The sequence below is a fragment of the Apium graveolens genome, chromosome 1, assembly GCF_009905375.1.
Source record: "Apium graveolens cultivar Ventura chromosome 1, ASM990537v1, whole genome shotgun sequence".
NCBI lineage: Eukaryota > Viridiplantae > Streptophyta > Magnoliopsida > Apiales > Apiaceae > Apium > Apium graveolens.
This window is the reverse complement of record NC_133647.1, coordinates 113,268,262-113,283,899: the sequence shown is the minus strand read 5'-3', so window position 1 is coordinate 113,283,899 and position 15,638 is coordinate 113,268,262. Positions and strand designations below refer to the sequence as shown.

Below are 15,638 nucleotides of genomic sequence, written 5' to 3'. Positions count from 1 at the left end.
TAAATACAAAATAAAAATATAACAACCAAATAATAAATATATTAGGAATTTATACATCAATTAAAATTATTTATATATTTATTATTTATTATTTTACAATTATATAAAAATAAAACTAAATTATTTGCAGCAATGAAGCATTGCTTTAGGCGCATTGAGTCAAAACTGTTATACTCCTGCAATGTAACATTGCGTAGCCCGCATTGAAGCAAAGCGGCTATACTCCCGCAATATAACAATGCGGTAGGTGGTTATTAGAACCACATGTGGCTGTGGAAGGACACCCTATATATAAATACTCCATCCGTTCCTAAAAATATTTACACGTTTATCAATACACATTTTTGATTGTTAATATTTTTAATTTCGTATTAGTATTAAATATAAAAATTTCATTGTATTAAAATACTTATAAATACGAATCCAACAAAATCACTCATGACTGTGTTTGATCTTATAAATTAGACGTAAATTAGTAGTTAATCGCTTAACATAAATATTACAAAAAGTCAAAATATATATTATCAATACTTTTTTTAATTGGAATTTAATTCAAGGGATAACAAGACAACTTTTAAAAAGTTTACTAATTATTAAAGTAGAAAGTTGTTAAGTTGACATCTCAAAAGATTTATATAGTTATTTTTAACTTTTCTTCTCGATTTTATTATCTTATTTCGTTATATGTGAAAGGGACGGGGATCAGATCGAATATAATTGACACGGATAAAATAGCAATCTTAGCTTATTTTACCTGAAAAACTTTCTACGGTCATTTTTAACATTTTATTCTCAATTTTATTAATTTTATTTGATTATCTCGATCAATTAAGCTATGTTCACAAATATACACTTGTACACTTATCTCGATAAATATTTAGATATACGTAACAATAATATCAACATTTTTAAACATGTAAGTTTCTAAGATACAGTTTGACAAATATTAAAGAATGTTAAAATATTTAAAAAATTATAGTTGAAAAGGAAAAAAAGCTAAAAATTACTGCGATATCACATGGGATAAAAAGCAGTAAATTTGCATGAAAGGGGGTAGTATTTACTATATTTAGCTACCCCTACTATCCCTACTACTACTACTGCGACTGTTCCTTCAAAAAATGCACGCAACGTCTACTACATCCCCCGTATCTATTTTTCTTCTCTCAGACGTTTCTAATCCCTACCCGATCATCCACCGTTCAATTCATCAAAGTTAAAGAAAATCTGCCACGTGTCTCCTGCTTCGTTTCTCCCCATAAAACACACACAACATAAGTTATCATTACACAAACCCTCAGTTTACGTTTACTTGCACTTAGAGAGTGAGAGAAAAAAATAAAATAAGAGAGTGATCTTTTCGTCGGAGCTCCGTCCGATCACCGTCGATTTACTTCGGTAATCACCGCCGCTATTGAGGTACTTGCATTTCTACACTTACAAAACCCTAGTTTCTTGTTTATTTTAATATCTCGACGAGACCGCTCTACGTAACTTTGTACTTAACTATTTACTTTCATTTTAGATACTTTATTTGCTCGTACATATATAATTTTAAGAATCGGTGTGTTTTTTATTTTTCACTTTTTTTTAGTTTAATAAATTGTATTTGTTTGTTTTATGGATTTTATTTCTCGATTTGTTAAATTTGTGAGATATTAAATAGTGTTTCTGTGTTTTAGACCGCAAAACCCTTACTAGTTTGTGTAAAAACGATATTTCTCGACTAGGATATGTTTTATCGGTGTATAGTATGTTTGTTGTGTGATGCTACCGTTATTTTGTTGTTTGTGGATATACGTTGAGAGTATATAATTAATTGCTATGATTGGATGCACTGTTTGAGTTTTTGTGATTATCTTTATGGATTATTTTTCTTAGGTGTTTGTATTTTTTTTCCCTTTTTAGCTGCAAATCCGGATAAAATATATTTATTTTCTGAAATCTTCCGTGTCCAGTTAGTTTCATGAGTGGCCAAACTCATGTTCTGGTGTTTGAAGATACGTCTTAAAAATACGCATTACTTATACGTGTAAGCTAAGCCTAAATGTTAATTTGATGTTTAGCTGTAAAACCTAGTGGAGAATGGCATGGATTATGTGTGTGATTTCTTATATTATGTAGTTTCAGTTTAACCAATATACTTCAGTGTATTTTGATGGTTTATTTTTTTTGGCTTGTATTTACTGATCTATCTGATGAGGAACATTTAAATGGTTGATTTTGTTTTTATCCACAAAACATCAAGTTACATTCTGTTTGCCACTTTAGTTTGTGTAAGATACGTATTTTAGTAAGGTCAAGGTGTGGGCTGTGTTTTCTCAAGGTATTAGTTGTACTGATTATCCTTTGTATGTGCATTATTTTGTATTGTGTTTACTGTTCCATAAAATGTGCATTTTATTAGTTTTATCTGTTGGATTTTTTTAGTTTGCATCGTATTCCTGTTTAGCTGAAAAACCCAAAATAATATTGTCACTTGTTTTTTTCGCAGATAGTCTGTTTGATGTGTTGATTAGTTGGTACTCATATTTTGCAGTATGAAAATAAGTCTACAGTAGATTATCATCATTATCAGTTCACGCTTTGTATGTGTGTGCAAAAGACTGTTTACATATTGTTTGCTCATGTGCGATATGTATACTCTTTCAAATTTGTGATTTTTTGGGGTCACGTTTGGTGTTCTATTTCATTTTTGTTTACATTTCAGTATCTTATTCATTTTAGAATATTAATTAATAACCTTACTATGTATTTTGTCTCGTAACTTTGAAATTTGCATATTTGCTAACAACAAATACTCTTTAAATATCAATTGTAGATGGATTCTAGCTCTGCTGAAGAGTCAGAGATAAGTGACTCTGAGGTATTCGAATATAAGGAAAAGCCTTATGGATTACTGAAGAGCGGACAACTGAAAGTAAAAGGACCCAATGGCAACCTACGCTGCCCCTTCTGTGCTGGTAGGAAGAAGCAAGACTACAAGTACAAAGAGCTTCTCCAGCATGCCACTGGAGCGGGTAAAGGTACCTCCAACAGAAGAGCTATACAGAAGGCCAATCATCTTGCACTAGCCCAGTATCTAGAGAATGATCTAGAAAATGAAACTGAGCAAGTTCTACAGGTTCAGCCACCTACACCTGCAGCTCTGCAGACTGATCGAAATGAACTACTGTGCGTTCCTTGGACTGGGATCGTTGTTAACATATTGAAACGTTTTGAACATGGAAGGTGTACTTTCAGTGAAGAGTTCTTGATGGATAAGTTTTACAAGTATAAACCTAAAGAAGTTGTGTTGTTTTGGGATGGTGGAAAGCTTACTGGAGAAGCTGTTGTTAGGTTTGATAATAATTGGACTGGCTACAGAAACTGTTTGGAATTTGAAAAGTTGTTTGAATCTGATAATCGCGGTAAGAAGGATTGGGTATTAAAGAAAGCTCTTTCTGGCCCGCACATGTACGGGTGGTTTGCACGTGGCGATGATTTCAAATCAGTTGGAGTAGTTGGTGATTATCTTCGTAGAACTGGAGATCTGAAAACAATATCTGATATTGTTAATGAAGAAGATAGGGGCAGACAAGATAAGATACAATACCTAGCATATGAGCTTGACAAGAAGAATGAGAATTTGGATGATCTGAAGATCAAGTATAATGAGAAGAACATGTCCCTTAGCAGGTTGCTCGATGAAAAAGACAGATTGCACCAAGATTTTATTGAAGGTTCAATCTTTTTCTGTCTTATTCTTGCTTTTTATTAGCTCTGATATGCATTTATTATATTAATGCGCATTTTTATTGTTGTGCCAATATATAAATGACTTATTCGTGTAATATAGTCATAGCTATTGTGATTTAGGTGGTGCCGATAGGTCTTGTTTTACCATGATGGGAAATATTTAGGTTTCTTTAGATAGCTACTTTTTGCTGCTGCTTCTTTTGTATACTGCACTTTTAGGTGCTGAAAGCTGGACTTGTGTGTTGATTATTATGAAGTATAAACATATTCAGTATGATCCATACCCTATTAATCTTCGCTGTTTGGTTTTCTTTCTTTGTCTGAAATATGATGTGCGTTATGGTAAGTTCATTATTATAAACTTTCTGCCTTTTCAGAAACTAGGAGGATGCAACAGATGTCCAGAGATCACATTCAAAGAGTTTTGGCTGAACAAGAATTGCTTAGCTCGGATTTGGAAAGGAAGAAAAAGCAACTTGATTTGTGGAGCAGGCAGTTGAACAGGCGTGAAACACGAACTGAACTTGACAGGCTAAAGCTTGACGAGGAGAAGAATAAGGTTAGAACATTTTATTTTTTTTAAACCGACTACTATAATATTTTCCTTTAGTTATAATTTGAACTTAGTTATGCCTGCTTCTTTAGAGCTCCAAATTTTGATTGTTCTTGTATTTCTTTTATTTAAGCTTATATTATAGCATGCTTGCCTACATATTAAATTATTTACAAATAGTCTAAAAATGCATTTTATAATAAATCATTCACCAAAACGGCTTGTGTGTGTGAAAACATATTTCTTTTTCCTGCAGCACTAAGTTTTAAGTAGGTCTTGGAAAGTGTTTTATTGTGTATTAGGTTAACTGGTAGTTCATCTAATCTTTTTATCAGAATGATGTGTGGAACTGCTCGCTTCAACTAGCTTCAATGGAGCAGAAAAAGGCTGATGAAAATGTCTTAAGGTTGGTGGAGGAGCAACAGGTCTGTACCACCTTATATGAACAATCCAACAAAAAATGGTTTTTTTTACTTGCCTAATTATAGTGTTTATTCTCTTTTAAACCCTTCTGGTCTACTTTTTGACTTGTTATTGGTATTTTTAGAGAGAGAAGGAGGAGGCCTTGAAAGACATACTGAGACTAGAGAGGGAGCTAGATGAAAAACAGAAACTGGAGATGGAAATTCAAGAATTAAAAGGGAAGTTACAAGTGATGAAGCATCTAGGAAATGAAGATGATGAAGCTCTGCAAAGCAAGATGAAAGACTTGGAAGAAGAATTGGAAGAGAAAGAGGATCAAAGGAATGACGTGGAAAGTTTGAATCAGACTCTTCTTACTAAAGAGCGTCAGAGCAACGATGAGCTTCAAGAAGCTCGTAAGAAATTAATTAAGGTAAACATTCTTTCTTTGTGTGTACTTTTTGGTACTGCAATATCTGGAAGTGGAGTTAAAAGAATAAGCTTAATTAACTGACTATACAGACTACTGAGATAAAGGCATACTCTAGATATTTTTGTTGTCGAAGAGGTTATTTTAAGATGTTTGTGATGATGAACTGGTGAATATACTAGTATATAGACACTTGACAGACATAATAATTGTTATGCATCATTGTATTAGTATTGCCTATATACCTCTTAACAATGGACATGATGGTTTCCTGGTTGATGACGCATGTCTTGAATTATAAAAGGGACTGGAAGAGATCTTGAGCGGCCCCCGCACAAATATAAGTGTAAAAAGAATGGGAGAAATTGACATGAAAGTCTTTCAGCAAACAATGAAAGGAAGGTTTTCCCTTGATGAAGCTGATATCAAGGCATTGGAGCTCTGCACCCTATGGCAAGAGAATATGAAGAACCCAGAATGGCATCCATTTAAAATTGTTTCTGTTGAAGGAAATTCGCAACCTCAGGTACTGCACTGACTAAATGATATTATAAACACTTCTATGATATGAATAGTTGTTGTCATCCATGGCTCATGGCTTGTATGTATAAATGATATCTTATGTGAAAATTATCCATATGGCAGGAAATCATTAATCCAAATGATGAAATGCTAGAAGGTCTAAAAAAGGAATGGGGAAATGAAATATATGAATCAGTGTGTAAAGCCTTGCTAGAGATGAATGAATACAACCCGAGTGGTCGTTATGTGGTCTCTGAACTGTGGAATACAAAAGAAAACAGGAAAGCCACAGTGAAGGAAGTTGTTAGCTACATCATGAAGCAACTGAAGACACCAAGGCGCAAGAGATGAGCATGAGGTATTAAATCAGTATCTTCTTCAAGTATATGTCTGTGTGCAAATTTTTTTACAAATTTCCAGCTTAGCAAACTGTGAATTGTTAATTTCAATTACAGCTTACAGTTGGGTTGGTTTGGTTCTGATTCCAGAAGTAGTTCCTACGTAAGGCTGTGCCATCTACATTTCCCTCTTTATATAGTAGAGAAGACTTGAAGGGCCTTATTGTTATCTACTTATCTTTTGTTTCTCTATAAAATCTTTAAACATATCATATTGATTTTAATACATGTTTGACTGAATATTTGTTAAAATAATGTCTTTACAGGTTGAAGGAATGATACATGAGTTTGCTGCTATTTTAAAAAAGTTGAGACCGAAGTTTGAGAGTTTCATGCACGCAGATGTCTAATGATGCTATTCTTAGTTTAATTTACTTTTTGGGTAATGGACCTATTAGGGGATGGTGGATCACTGGATCACTGGATCGTCTTTCAAGCTTTTGGAAAACAAGCGATATATTATGCCAACAGTTGTAGTAGGAAATGTTCCTCCTGCAAGAGATAGTACTGTTTCTCTTTTGGATATTTTGCATCAACAAGGTTCAGTTGGATCATCATATGCCTATTAATATAAATTTGGTTTACATGACATTTAGTTTGGTAGATTATACTCAGACTACTGAGATTATGGCATAAGTCTTACTCTAGATATTCTTGTTGTCGAAGAGGATATTAGAAGATTTCTGTGAATTGATACTATACCGTGTTTTCCTTCGGGTAGAGATTATAAATAGGCTTAGTCTTTTTGACTTTATTCAGGGCAGGATTGGCTCGCCATTGTGTATGATGTCAGAAAAGCAGAGTTTATTAATAAAATACATGCAAGTTGCTGATACTTGAAGATGGTTAACTGGTGTATATACTATTATATAGACACTTGAATGACATAACTGTAACTGTAATGTATCATTGTATTAGTATTGTGATTCCTGAAGTAGGTCCGATGTAAGGTTGTGCCATCTACATTTCCTTCATAATGTAGTAGAGACTTGAAGGGCCTTATTGTTATCTACTTAAATTTTGTTTCTCTCGGTCATATTAAAAATGTTTTACTGAATATTTGTTAAAATAATGTCTTGACAGGTTGATGGAATGATACATTGAGTTTTCTGCTAGTATTTTAAACCTATGGAAGTTGAGATTGAAGTTTGAGAGTTTCATGCACGCAGATGTCTAATGATGCGATTCTTAGTTTTATTTTCTTTTTGAGTGATGGACCAATTAGTGGATGGGGGATGGTATCTTTTAAGCTTTCAACAGTTGGTTTGTATGTTCCTCCTGCAAGAGATAGTACTGTTTCTCTTTTGGATATTTTGCATCAACAAGGTTCAGTTAGATCATCATATGCCTATTAATATTAATTTGGTTTACATGACATTTAGTTTGGTAGATGTGAATTAATTTCATTAAATTATTAATAAATATATAAGAACCAATTAGAGAGCAGCTACTAAACATACTGTTTGTTGCCAATTTTTGGGTTCTTATGAAAATTGCAGGATGAAGAGTGTATGCAAATCCGGGGCAATCACCCGTAGAGGAAAATTTTCCAGTAATGCTAGGAACTAGAAAGTAATATATAGCTGTGGCACTTTTCTAGCTTTGAATATATCTTGTTTCTTAGCTGGCCCATATTGTTCCATATCATTTCTGATGAAAATTTATGAAATAATAACTTAAATTTTATGGCATTTTCATTGAGCACCGAACTTTAGTAATAATAATATTGGTTTATTGGTCATTAGATACATACTACTGAGAATTTTATGAGCGAACAGTCATGTGGTAAAGCTTTATCTTATTTTAATTCCAGTTTGTCTTTAATGCAAATTATTACAGTTTTCTTTTGAGAAAGGTTGTGCACAGCTTCTTCCATGCATCTCTATCAGGTTCAGCTGCAGCCAGTCCGGACTTGACCTTGTCAGCGTAAGACTCCTGCAAATTTACAAATCAAAATACAAGTTTTGCATTCAAAACATCATCGAGGTTTGAGGCCAAAACAGCAAATTACCAGGATACAGTCGCATCGTTGGAGACGATCAACGAGATGTAGTAGTATGTCCCTACTATACTCAGGGTGACCTTGGATGCCCAGAATGTGATCACTATACTTGAACATCTCCACCCCTGTCTTTTCTGACCATGCCACGACCTCAGCGTTGGGCGGGAGTTCCCATACCTGACTTATACCAGGTAATTAGAGCAGTGATAATTGTTCATTCGAAAGCTAAATATACCAAGTATGTTCGTAAGGCCCGTGACTGACAACCATGTAGTTCTAAAAAAGGTGAAAATCAGGGTAATACGAACACACCTCATCGCGATGGCATTCGATCACGGATAAGAAAGCAGGCATCTTCAAGGAAGAGAACAGCTGGGAAGATGGAGAGAGATGAATCTTAGTAACACCAATGTCCCACCCTGTGCTTGCTCTTCCTATCTTTCCTCCTAGTGCCCGCCCCAATATCTGTTAGGTACAATTACAAAACATATCCCTTAATAATTGTCCTTTCGTGAAAATGAAATCAATCAAGATTGTGCTTATTTCAAATTTGTATGTTATGGTCCATATAATAGATTAACTTATCATTTGTATGACTTGTAAGTTCTTGCAAATCGATCACAAGAAACAATCGTAGATTTGAGGGACGTGTGTAGATAGGATGATAATTTTGCGACAATAAAAACGTGGCATTTTTATATAATGAAATTATATGCATACATTAATGATTTGTGAATGCAACTGCTCCACGCTATCATATACTACAAAGTTATATCAACTGGTCCCATGAGTGTGAAAATTATGTGTTTATTTATGATATATTTCCGTGTATTCGGACCCTTATTGATAGACCCAGGTGATTAGTACTCATGCAACTGAACAAGAACAAGTTAATAATGAATACACTTAAATGTGTGTACAGTATCAACTTAGCAACACAAAATTGGAATATATTTTACTATATTTGACAACTTAACATGTAATACATAAATTTTGTGGCAATATTATGTTCTATTAACATTGCAATATATAACCGAGTTTTTCTTGTATTTGTTAAAAGTACATTTTACAATGTAAACAACATAGGAGTACCTGGTGACCAAAGCAAATACCAAGAAGTTGTTTTTTCATGGCTACAAGTTTAAGGAGCAGGTTCAACAGGTTGCAGATCCAAACATCATTACCATAAGCATCACAACAACTTCCTGTAATAACAAAGCCATCGTAAAGTCCGATCACATTGTCGGAAGGTAATTCACCATCAGCAACTCTGTAAACATCCCATATTTCACCTTCCTCGGCCAGCATTTGCACAAAAACACCATAATACCCTCCATACTTCTTCTTGACATAGTCAGAGTCATTTGCACATAAAAGTATACCAAATCTCTTCCCATCCATTATATAAAATAAGTCTATAAGTAAAGATGACAAGAATTGTATTGTGCGCACTTATGACTACTGCTAGACATGGGGTTGATACATACATATTTATAAGCTAATGGAAACGTTGAACATGAGGATGTTTCTATTGAAATTACTCAAATATCCATTATCAAATTTCTTTGGCCAGGGATGTTTACGATTTTAAAAATCATTTCAAATCATTTGAATTTGTGAAGGACAAATTTAGGATATTTTCCTATAAAAATAACAAAAATGATCAATTTAATGAAAAGTTGACCAATTTTAATGGATACCAACTATATTAGAGTATTTATACGAAATACCAAATACCAAACTATATCTTATATAAATTGGGAATTGTTAGTCGAATATTAATCGGTTAAAATTGACCACTTTTCTGAAATAGTTATTTTTGTTATTTTTTCAAAAAATTGGTTATTTTATCATTTTTTTCAATGTTTTCAACACGGAAACTTTGTTTAATTTTAAAATAATGCGCAAAAAAAATATTATTACGTATATATTACCCGCTCAAATCGGTCTAAATATACTAAAAATATTAAGTTTAGTTTAATTATATTATTTATCGATCGTCACATTATTCACAACTATAATAAAGAAAGTTAGCTATTGATAACAGAATTGTTAAGTAGTTTGAATTGGTTCTTTTAGAAATTTCACAATACATAACAAAATATTTGATATGTTTTAATTTATACGTTTATTTTTGTAGGCGGGCTCCCCTTTTTATTATTATATAAATTACCAATAATTTATGTTAGTATTTGAGATATTTGTTCGGAATCAATTTGGGATATATAATGAATTTTCCAATTTAATTATGCAAATATATGTTGGCAGATATTTATTATAATCAATTATATTCTAGTTATCATAAAAAATTGTTCATATAGTCCTTTTCTTATAAATATGATTTATAATATTATAAATAAATATCCGATTTAAAAAATTGTCGAGACTAGGAATGGTCGAATACAGAAGCTGAAGGTGAAGTTTTGACCATTTTAGTTATGCAACCCGTATATTTGTAGTCTAGTTGTCCACAATTGCATATATTATTAGATAGATGATTGTGCAGTGTGCGATTTTATGTAACCATGCGTTATCATTGCAATCCCGAGTGCACAATAATTAATTAAAAAAAAATGTTAGAGATAAGTAATACATTACCGTAAAAATGATCAAAAACAACTAGTTTTACATAAATTTTGGGTTTATTTAAAAATACAAGGGAATGCAAACTTGTAAAGAAAAATTCAAAGTCAATTCCAGCCAACCCGACTCAAACTATAATTTTACTTAAATTAGAATCTTAGTTAACAATTAAGAGTAACATTGACTTGGTAAAAAACTAAAAAAATTCCTTTAGTATAATTTCATTTGTCAATCCTCGTAGACGATCTCCGACGGGAAATATCCTTCCACTAAAATTATTGTAACTTATATTATACATTACAAAAGGAGCTACCCTGCTGACACAGGGTTGTTTTTTAATATTTATTATATTACTATTTATATTTTAATATTTAACCTTATTTATTTTTTATTCTTTAGCTGTTCATCAATACATATTTTTATTTAATATGTTTTTAGAATTAAATAAGTTATAGTTAATCATTATTGTAACTTTATTTATAATTATACTTTTTTAAATAAGTTTGTCGGACCAAAAATTATTATTCTTATAGATGTGTTATATCGCAAATAGTGGAACATCATTTTTATCTAAATTAACTCATTAATTTAAAAAATAATTTTAAAAATATATTTATATTAAAATTAATTTGAGACGAATGGAGTAGAATCCTTTACTTTGTTGTACAAAATTTTTATAACATAAACAACATGAAAAATATAATAATACTTCTTGAATTTAAAATTGAACAAAGGACCGCACTGCCTAGGCATCCTTTGGGATACACCTCTTAGCTAAAAATAAAAAGTCTATGTGGTAGTATCATATATATCTATTACCTAAAAAAAGTACCCCTCCAATCTTCATTCCCCTCTTTTGTTGATCCTTAGCCAGAACATCTCTCTACCTAATTTAAACATAAACTCATTATAAACTCATTGATACATACATATATTTATATTATTTAAAATATATGTTTTAAAACTCTTATTTTATATTTAATATATGTAATAACTTTAATACTTATTCTAAAAATTCAAATATTATATTATAATAAACTATGTTTCACTTATAATTTCTATATATTTGTAAGTAATGTTCCTATATATTAATTTTATTATACTTATAATTGTAATAATTTTATAATATTATAATATTTACTTTAAAATATTTACATAAATATAAAAAAAAATAAAAATATTGTCATTAAATATTTTTAATTTAAATAATTGTTTTATTTTCAATTGTATATTTAATATTAAAAATAAAATAATATTCTGAATATAGCTAATGAATATAACTAACATCACTGGAGTATAATCAACAAAATTTTAGCTAATTATATTTTAACTAACAAGTTTACCTAATCGATGCTCTAAACTACAAATCGGAGTAATTAGTAAAATAAGCATCTTCAACTATTTTTTAGTTTATTTTTTAAATTTAATATAAAATATTAGATATTAGTAATTTAAAGATATTAATATATTTTCACCTTCAACAACATTCCTTATATTCATTGTTTATATAATATTTTATCATTAAAAAATATTATTATTATAAAAGGTGAAGAAAGACAAAAAAAATAAAGTGTTTCTTTCAAATATATATTATTAAATAAAAGTTAGAAGAACAGAGAAATTAGCTAAAGATAAAAAATTGGAAGAAAATCTTAATAAATCTTAGTGATTTAAGAAATCACTAGGATAGTGTTAGAATAGCATTTTGAGGTTTTTTTTAAAAGTATAACTGTTTTAGAAAATAATTTCAAAAATACTACAGGGCATGAAAGTAATTTACAAAAATACGTTTTTTTAGTTTTTATTTTTAAAAATACTATCTGCAACTCTTGCAACTTCAAATGCAACTCAATTTCAAAATTTTCAAAAATAATTTTTCCGATATGCAACCATTGCAACCTCAAATGCAACTTGAGCTTTATTTTTTTCAAAAGTTGATTTTGGAGTTGATTCTGTTGCACTTGTTGATTTTTGCTACTGTTTTGTTAGCATATTGTGATCAATATAATGTAATTTTATAAGCAACCATAACTAATCGAAATTCAGTATCAAAATCTATAAGTAGTTGGAGATTCAAACATAATGGTTCGGAGATTCAACATCAAAGTTAGACATAGAAATTCCCCTGCGGGACCTAATTAAACAATCAAAATAAACAGATTCAACTTTTTCTTTTGATATGACATTTTATCGAACAATTTATACGTATAATCAAAACATCCTGAACAACCCAAATTGATTCAATCCAAATCAGCATAATAAAAAAAAGAAGATAAAGAGGGATGAAGAGAGAAAGAGGGCTCCATGAAATTGACATCATCATCTCCAATATTTAATCACGACTGTGTACGTGTGTGTCTGGATTGTTTGCGTAAGCGTGTATAGACATATATAAGAGAAGGAGAGAAAGAGGGTGAAGAGAGAGTGATGAAGAGAGTAAAAAAAAAAAAAAGTTGAACGTATTCTTGCAATTCCAAAGCCGAGGATAGTAAAAATGAGAATAAAATTAGGAGACCGTATAATCAGAAATAAGATTAAAACACACGTCTGTATAGCAATTTCCCTATCATTTTTTCCTATATTTATTATATTGTACTTTAAGATTTTAAATAACTAAGATCATTTTAAATAATCGGATCTTATATTTCGAATCATTTTCGGTTAAATTTTCGGTGAGGATATTTTTCGGATCGGTTTAAATCGGTTTTCGGATAATTATCGGATTGTATGATTCGGATCTCAATTTCAAGAATTTCGGTTCGGTTTTTCGGATCCAGACCCATTTTACCAGGTTTATATACAACTATATTTGGTGTTATAATTATAATATATGATTAAAATTATAATTATAAAATTTAAAAGCATATAATTGATACTTGATCATACATTAAAGATCAAAAATGATTATAATCATTCTTGTTATATCATTAAATATTTTAAATTAAAATGAATGAGTTGAATAAAATATTAGATAAATATAATGCCACGTTTGAATAAAAAAATTTCATTTCAAATCCTGAATTTGACCAAATCACTTGTTTGACAAGTACCCGAATTTGAATTTTGAATTTGTTCAAATCCAAGACAATTTTAAAAAATAAAAATTAGAATTTGAAATACTAGTAAAATAAATGTCATTTCAAATGCAAATTTTCCTAAAATTTCTTTTACGATTTTTTTCAGATAAATTTCTGAGAATTCTATTTCATAATTTTTTTTCCTAAAAAATTGTTCTCGGGAAACCAAGAACTTTATAGCGGAAAAATTTACTCGGAGAAAATATTTCGGGAATTTTTTTTCTAATAATTTTTTCTCGGAAAATTTTACCTTTAAGGAAATTTTTTTCTTAGGAACTTTATTTTCGAAAATATATTTCCAAGAACTTTATAGTGGAAATTTTTTTCGGAAACATTTTACTAAGAGTTTTTTTCTCGAGAAATTTTTTCCCAAGAATTCTTTCTCGGGAGGAGAATTTTTCCGAAAAAAATTTTCGGGGAAATTTTTTCCCGAGAACCTTTTCTCATAAATTTTTTTTACAGAAACAATTTTCGGGAATTTTTTCTCGAATTTTTATTCCCGGGAACTTTTCTGAGGAAATTTTTTACGAGAATTATTTTTCGAAAATCTTTTCTCATTTCTCAATAATTTTTATATGGAATTTTTCCCGAAAACTTTTTCTCGGGATCTTTTTTCCCCATAAAACTTTTCTCAGAAAATTTTCCTGAGAAAAAGTTCTCCGGAATTTTTCCCTATGAAACATTGCTCGGGAATTTTTTTCACAAAATTTTTCCCGAGAATTTTTTCTCTGTAATTTTTTCCCAAGAAATTTTTATTGGAATTTTTTTCTTGAGAAATTTTTCTCGAGATTTTTACCAATAATTTTTTCCCGAGATAATTTCGTGGGAAATTTTCTCCTATAAACCTTTTTCTTGAAATTTTTTGCCGAAAATTCTAGATAAAATTTTCTTAAATTTCTCGGGAATTTTTGTGCTCGATAACATTTCTCGGGAATTATTTATGTTGAGAACTTTTTTTCCGAGAAATATTTTCCAGAAAAGCTTTCCTTACTTTTTTCAGATACAATTGTTTATCGGTAAAATTTTTCAAAACTTTTTCCGAATGAAAACTTATTTCAATTTTCTGACAAAAAAAATTAAATATATATATATATATATCAAGTTTTAGAAAAGTCCTGAAAACTAAATTTTGATTCAATTTCTTTAATTTCCAAACAAAAAATTAAGGATTGAAATTTTGAATTTTAAATTCAGAAATTGAAATTCCGAATTTAAAATAAAATTAATAGTTCCAAACACGACCAATTATTTGATTGTGACGGTGCATCGTAAGTACTAATTTAACATTAAAATAACTTAGGGTGGTTATTTGCATCTAGTACTAGACTCAGGAAACGCACATGAACGGGATATTGTATACTTGACGGGCTTATTCATGTATACGTATGATACTTTAAGTTTGAACTATTATTATCTTCACTTGAATTAATTTGGATTGACTCATTCATTTATTTAAAAATGTATATAGACAAATCGAATGTCTGAAATGTCAAGTTGACTCGAATTATTAATTCACTTTCAGCACATTAGATTCGTATGCAGACTTGAATTTTAGAATGTTGTATGTTGCTTAAAATTTAAATGTCAAAATTTTGAATCGACACTGTTACTCTACATCATTCTGGGAACCTATGCGGAAATTAGGAAGGAAGAGTGCACTTGCTGGCCTACAAGACTCCTACCTCAATTCCTGCGGCTTACCTCCCAGGAAAGTTCCTAGAAGTACGTGGGCGCAGCACTAGTCCGAGTATATTAGGTTTTGATTAAATTTCGGATCAAACATCGATTTGTTTCTACTACAATTACAACTAAAATTAAAATTAGACATTGCGGACTCAGTAAATCTAAAATTAATCAAATTAATTCGCTAACATTATGAAGCCTGTTTGGACCTCGGGATGTGCCAGCTTCCATGGTGGATGATGTAGCTAAA

The 15,638-nt window shown here is 30.6% G+C and overlaps 2 protein-coding genes across 11 annotated transcripts; one reads left to right on the top strand and one right to left on the bottom strand.

Annotated features, from left to right (window-relative positions):
- The first annotated feature begins 1,125 nt into the window (after positions 1-1,125).
- On the top strand, positions 1,126-8,638 carry LOC141665982 (factor of DNA methylation 1-like). Of its 9 annotated transcripts, XR_012552162.1 has the most exons (12): positions 1,126-1,419; positions 2,822-3,722; positions 4,116-4,297; positions 4,627-4,716; positions 4,839-5,126; positions 5,428-5,649; positions 5,769-6,003; positions 6,310-6,583; positions 7,127-7,369; positions 7,543-7,615; positions 7,883-8,236; positions 8,320-8,638. XR_012552162.1 is itself a non-coding variant. In XM_074471987.1 (8 exons), the coding sequence occupies exons 2-7, from the start codon at positions 2,822-2,824 to the stop codon at positions 5,994-5,996; spliced, it is 1,911 nt and encodes a 636-aa protein (XP_074328088.1). In that variant the 5' UTR covers positions 1,126-1,419; the 3' UTR covers positions 5,997-6,003; positions 6,310-6,878. The 9 variants fall into 9 exon arrangements, 1 of the variants encoding a protein (XP_074328088.1); XR_012552157.1 differs by having other exon boundaries at positions 7,543-8,236; XR_012552160.1 differs by having other exon boundaries at positions 7,127-7,615.
- On the bottom strand, positions 7,841-9,496 carry LOC141666005 (gamma-glutamyl peptidase 5-like). 2 transcript variants are annotated; one of them, XM_074471998.1, is made up of 5 exons: positions 9,338-9,485; positions 9,138-9,250; positions 8,358-8,510; positions 8,055-8,222; positions 7,841-7,978 (listed from the first exon to the last, which is right to left on the bottom strand). In XM_074471998.1, the coding sequence occupies exons 1-5, from the start codon at positions 9,444-9,446 to the stop codon at positions 7,877-7,879; spliced, it is 645 nt and encodes a 214-aa protein (XP_074328099.1). In that variant the 5' UTR covers positions 9,447-9,485; the 3' UTR covers positions 7,841-7,876. The 2 variants fall into 2 exon arrangements, with proteins under 2 accessions (XP_074328099.1, XP_074328094.1); XM_074471993.1 differs by having other exon boundaries at positions 9,138-9,496.
- Between the last annotated feature and the right edge of the window lie 6,142 nt (positions 9,497-15,638).

Excerpts from the sequence above, each read along its gene's own strand:
- LOC141665982 (XM_074471987.1), top strand. The coding sequence starts at position 2,822 with ATGGATTCTAGCTCTGCTGAAGAGTCAGAGATAAGTGACTCTGAGGTA. Across the intron at positions 4,298-4,626 it reads TTGACGAGGAGAAGAATAAG|AATGATGTGTGGAACTGCTC; the intron begins GTTAGAACATTT and ends TCTTTTTATCAG. Across the intron at positions 5,650-5,768 it reads AAGGAAATTCGCAACCTCAG|GAAATCATTAATCCAAATGA; the intron begins GTACTGCACTGA and ends TCCATATGGCAG.
- LOC141666005 (XM_074471993.1), bottom strand. The coding sequence starts at position 9,446 with ATGGATGGGAAGAGATTTGGTATACTTTTATGTGCAAATGACTCTGAC. Across the intron at positions 8,511-9,137 it reads GTATTTGCTTTGGTCACCAG|ATATTGGGGCGGGCACTAGG; the intron begins GTACTCCTATGT and ends TGTACCTAACAG. Across the intron at positions 7,979-8,054 it reads AACGATGCGACTGTATCCTG|GAGTCTTACGCTGACAAGGT; the intron begins GTAATTTGCTGT and ends GTAAATTTGCAG.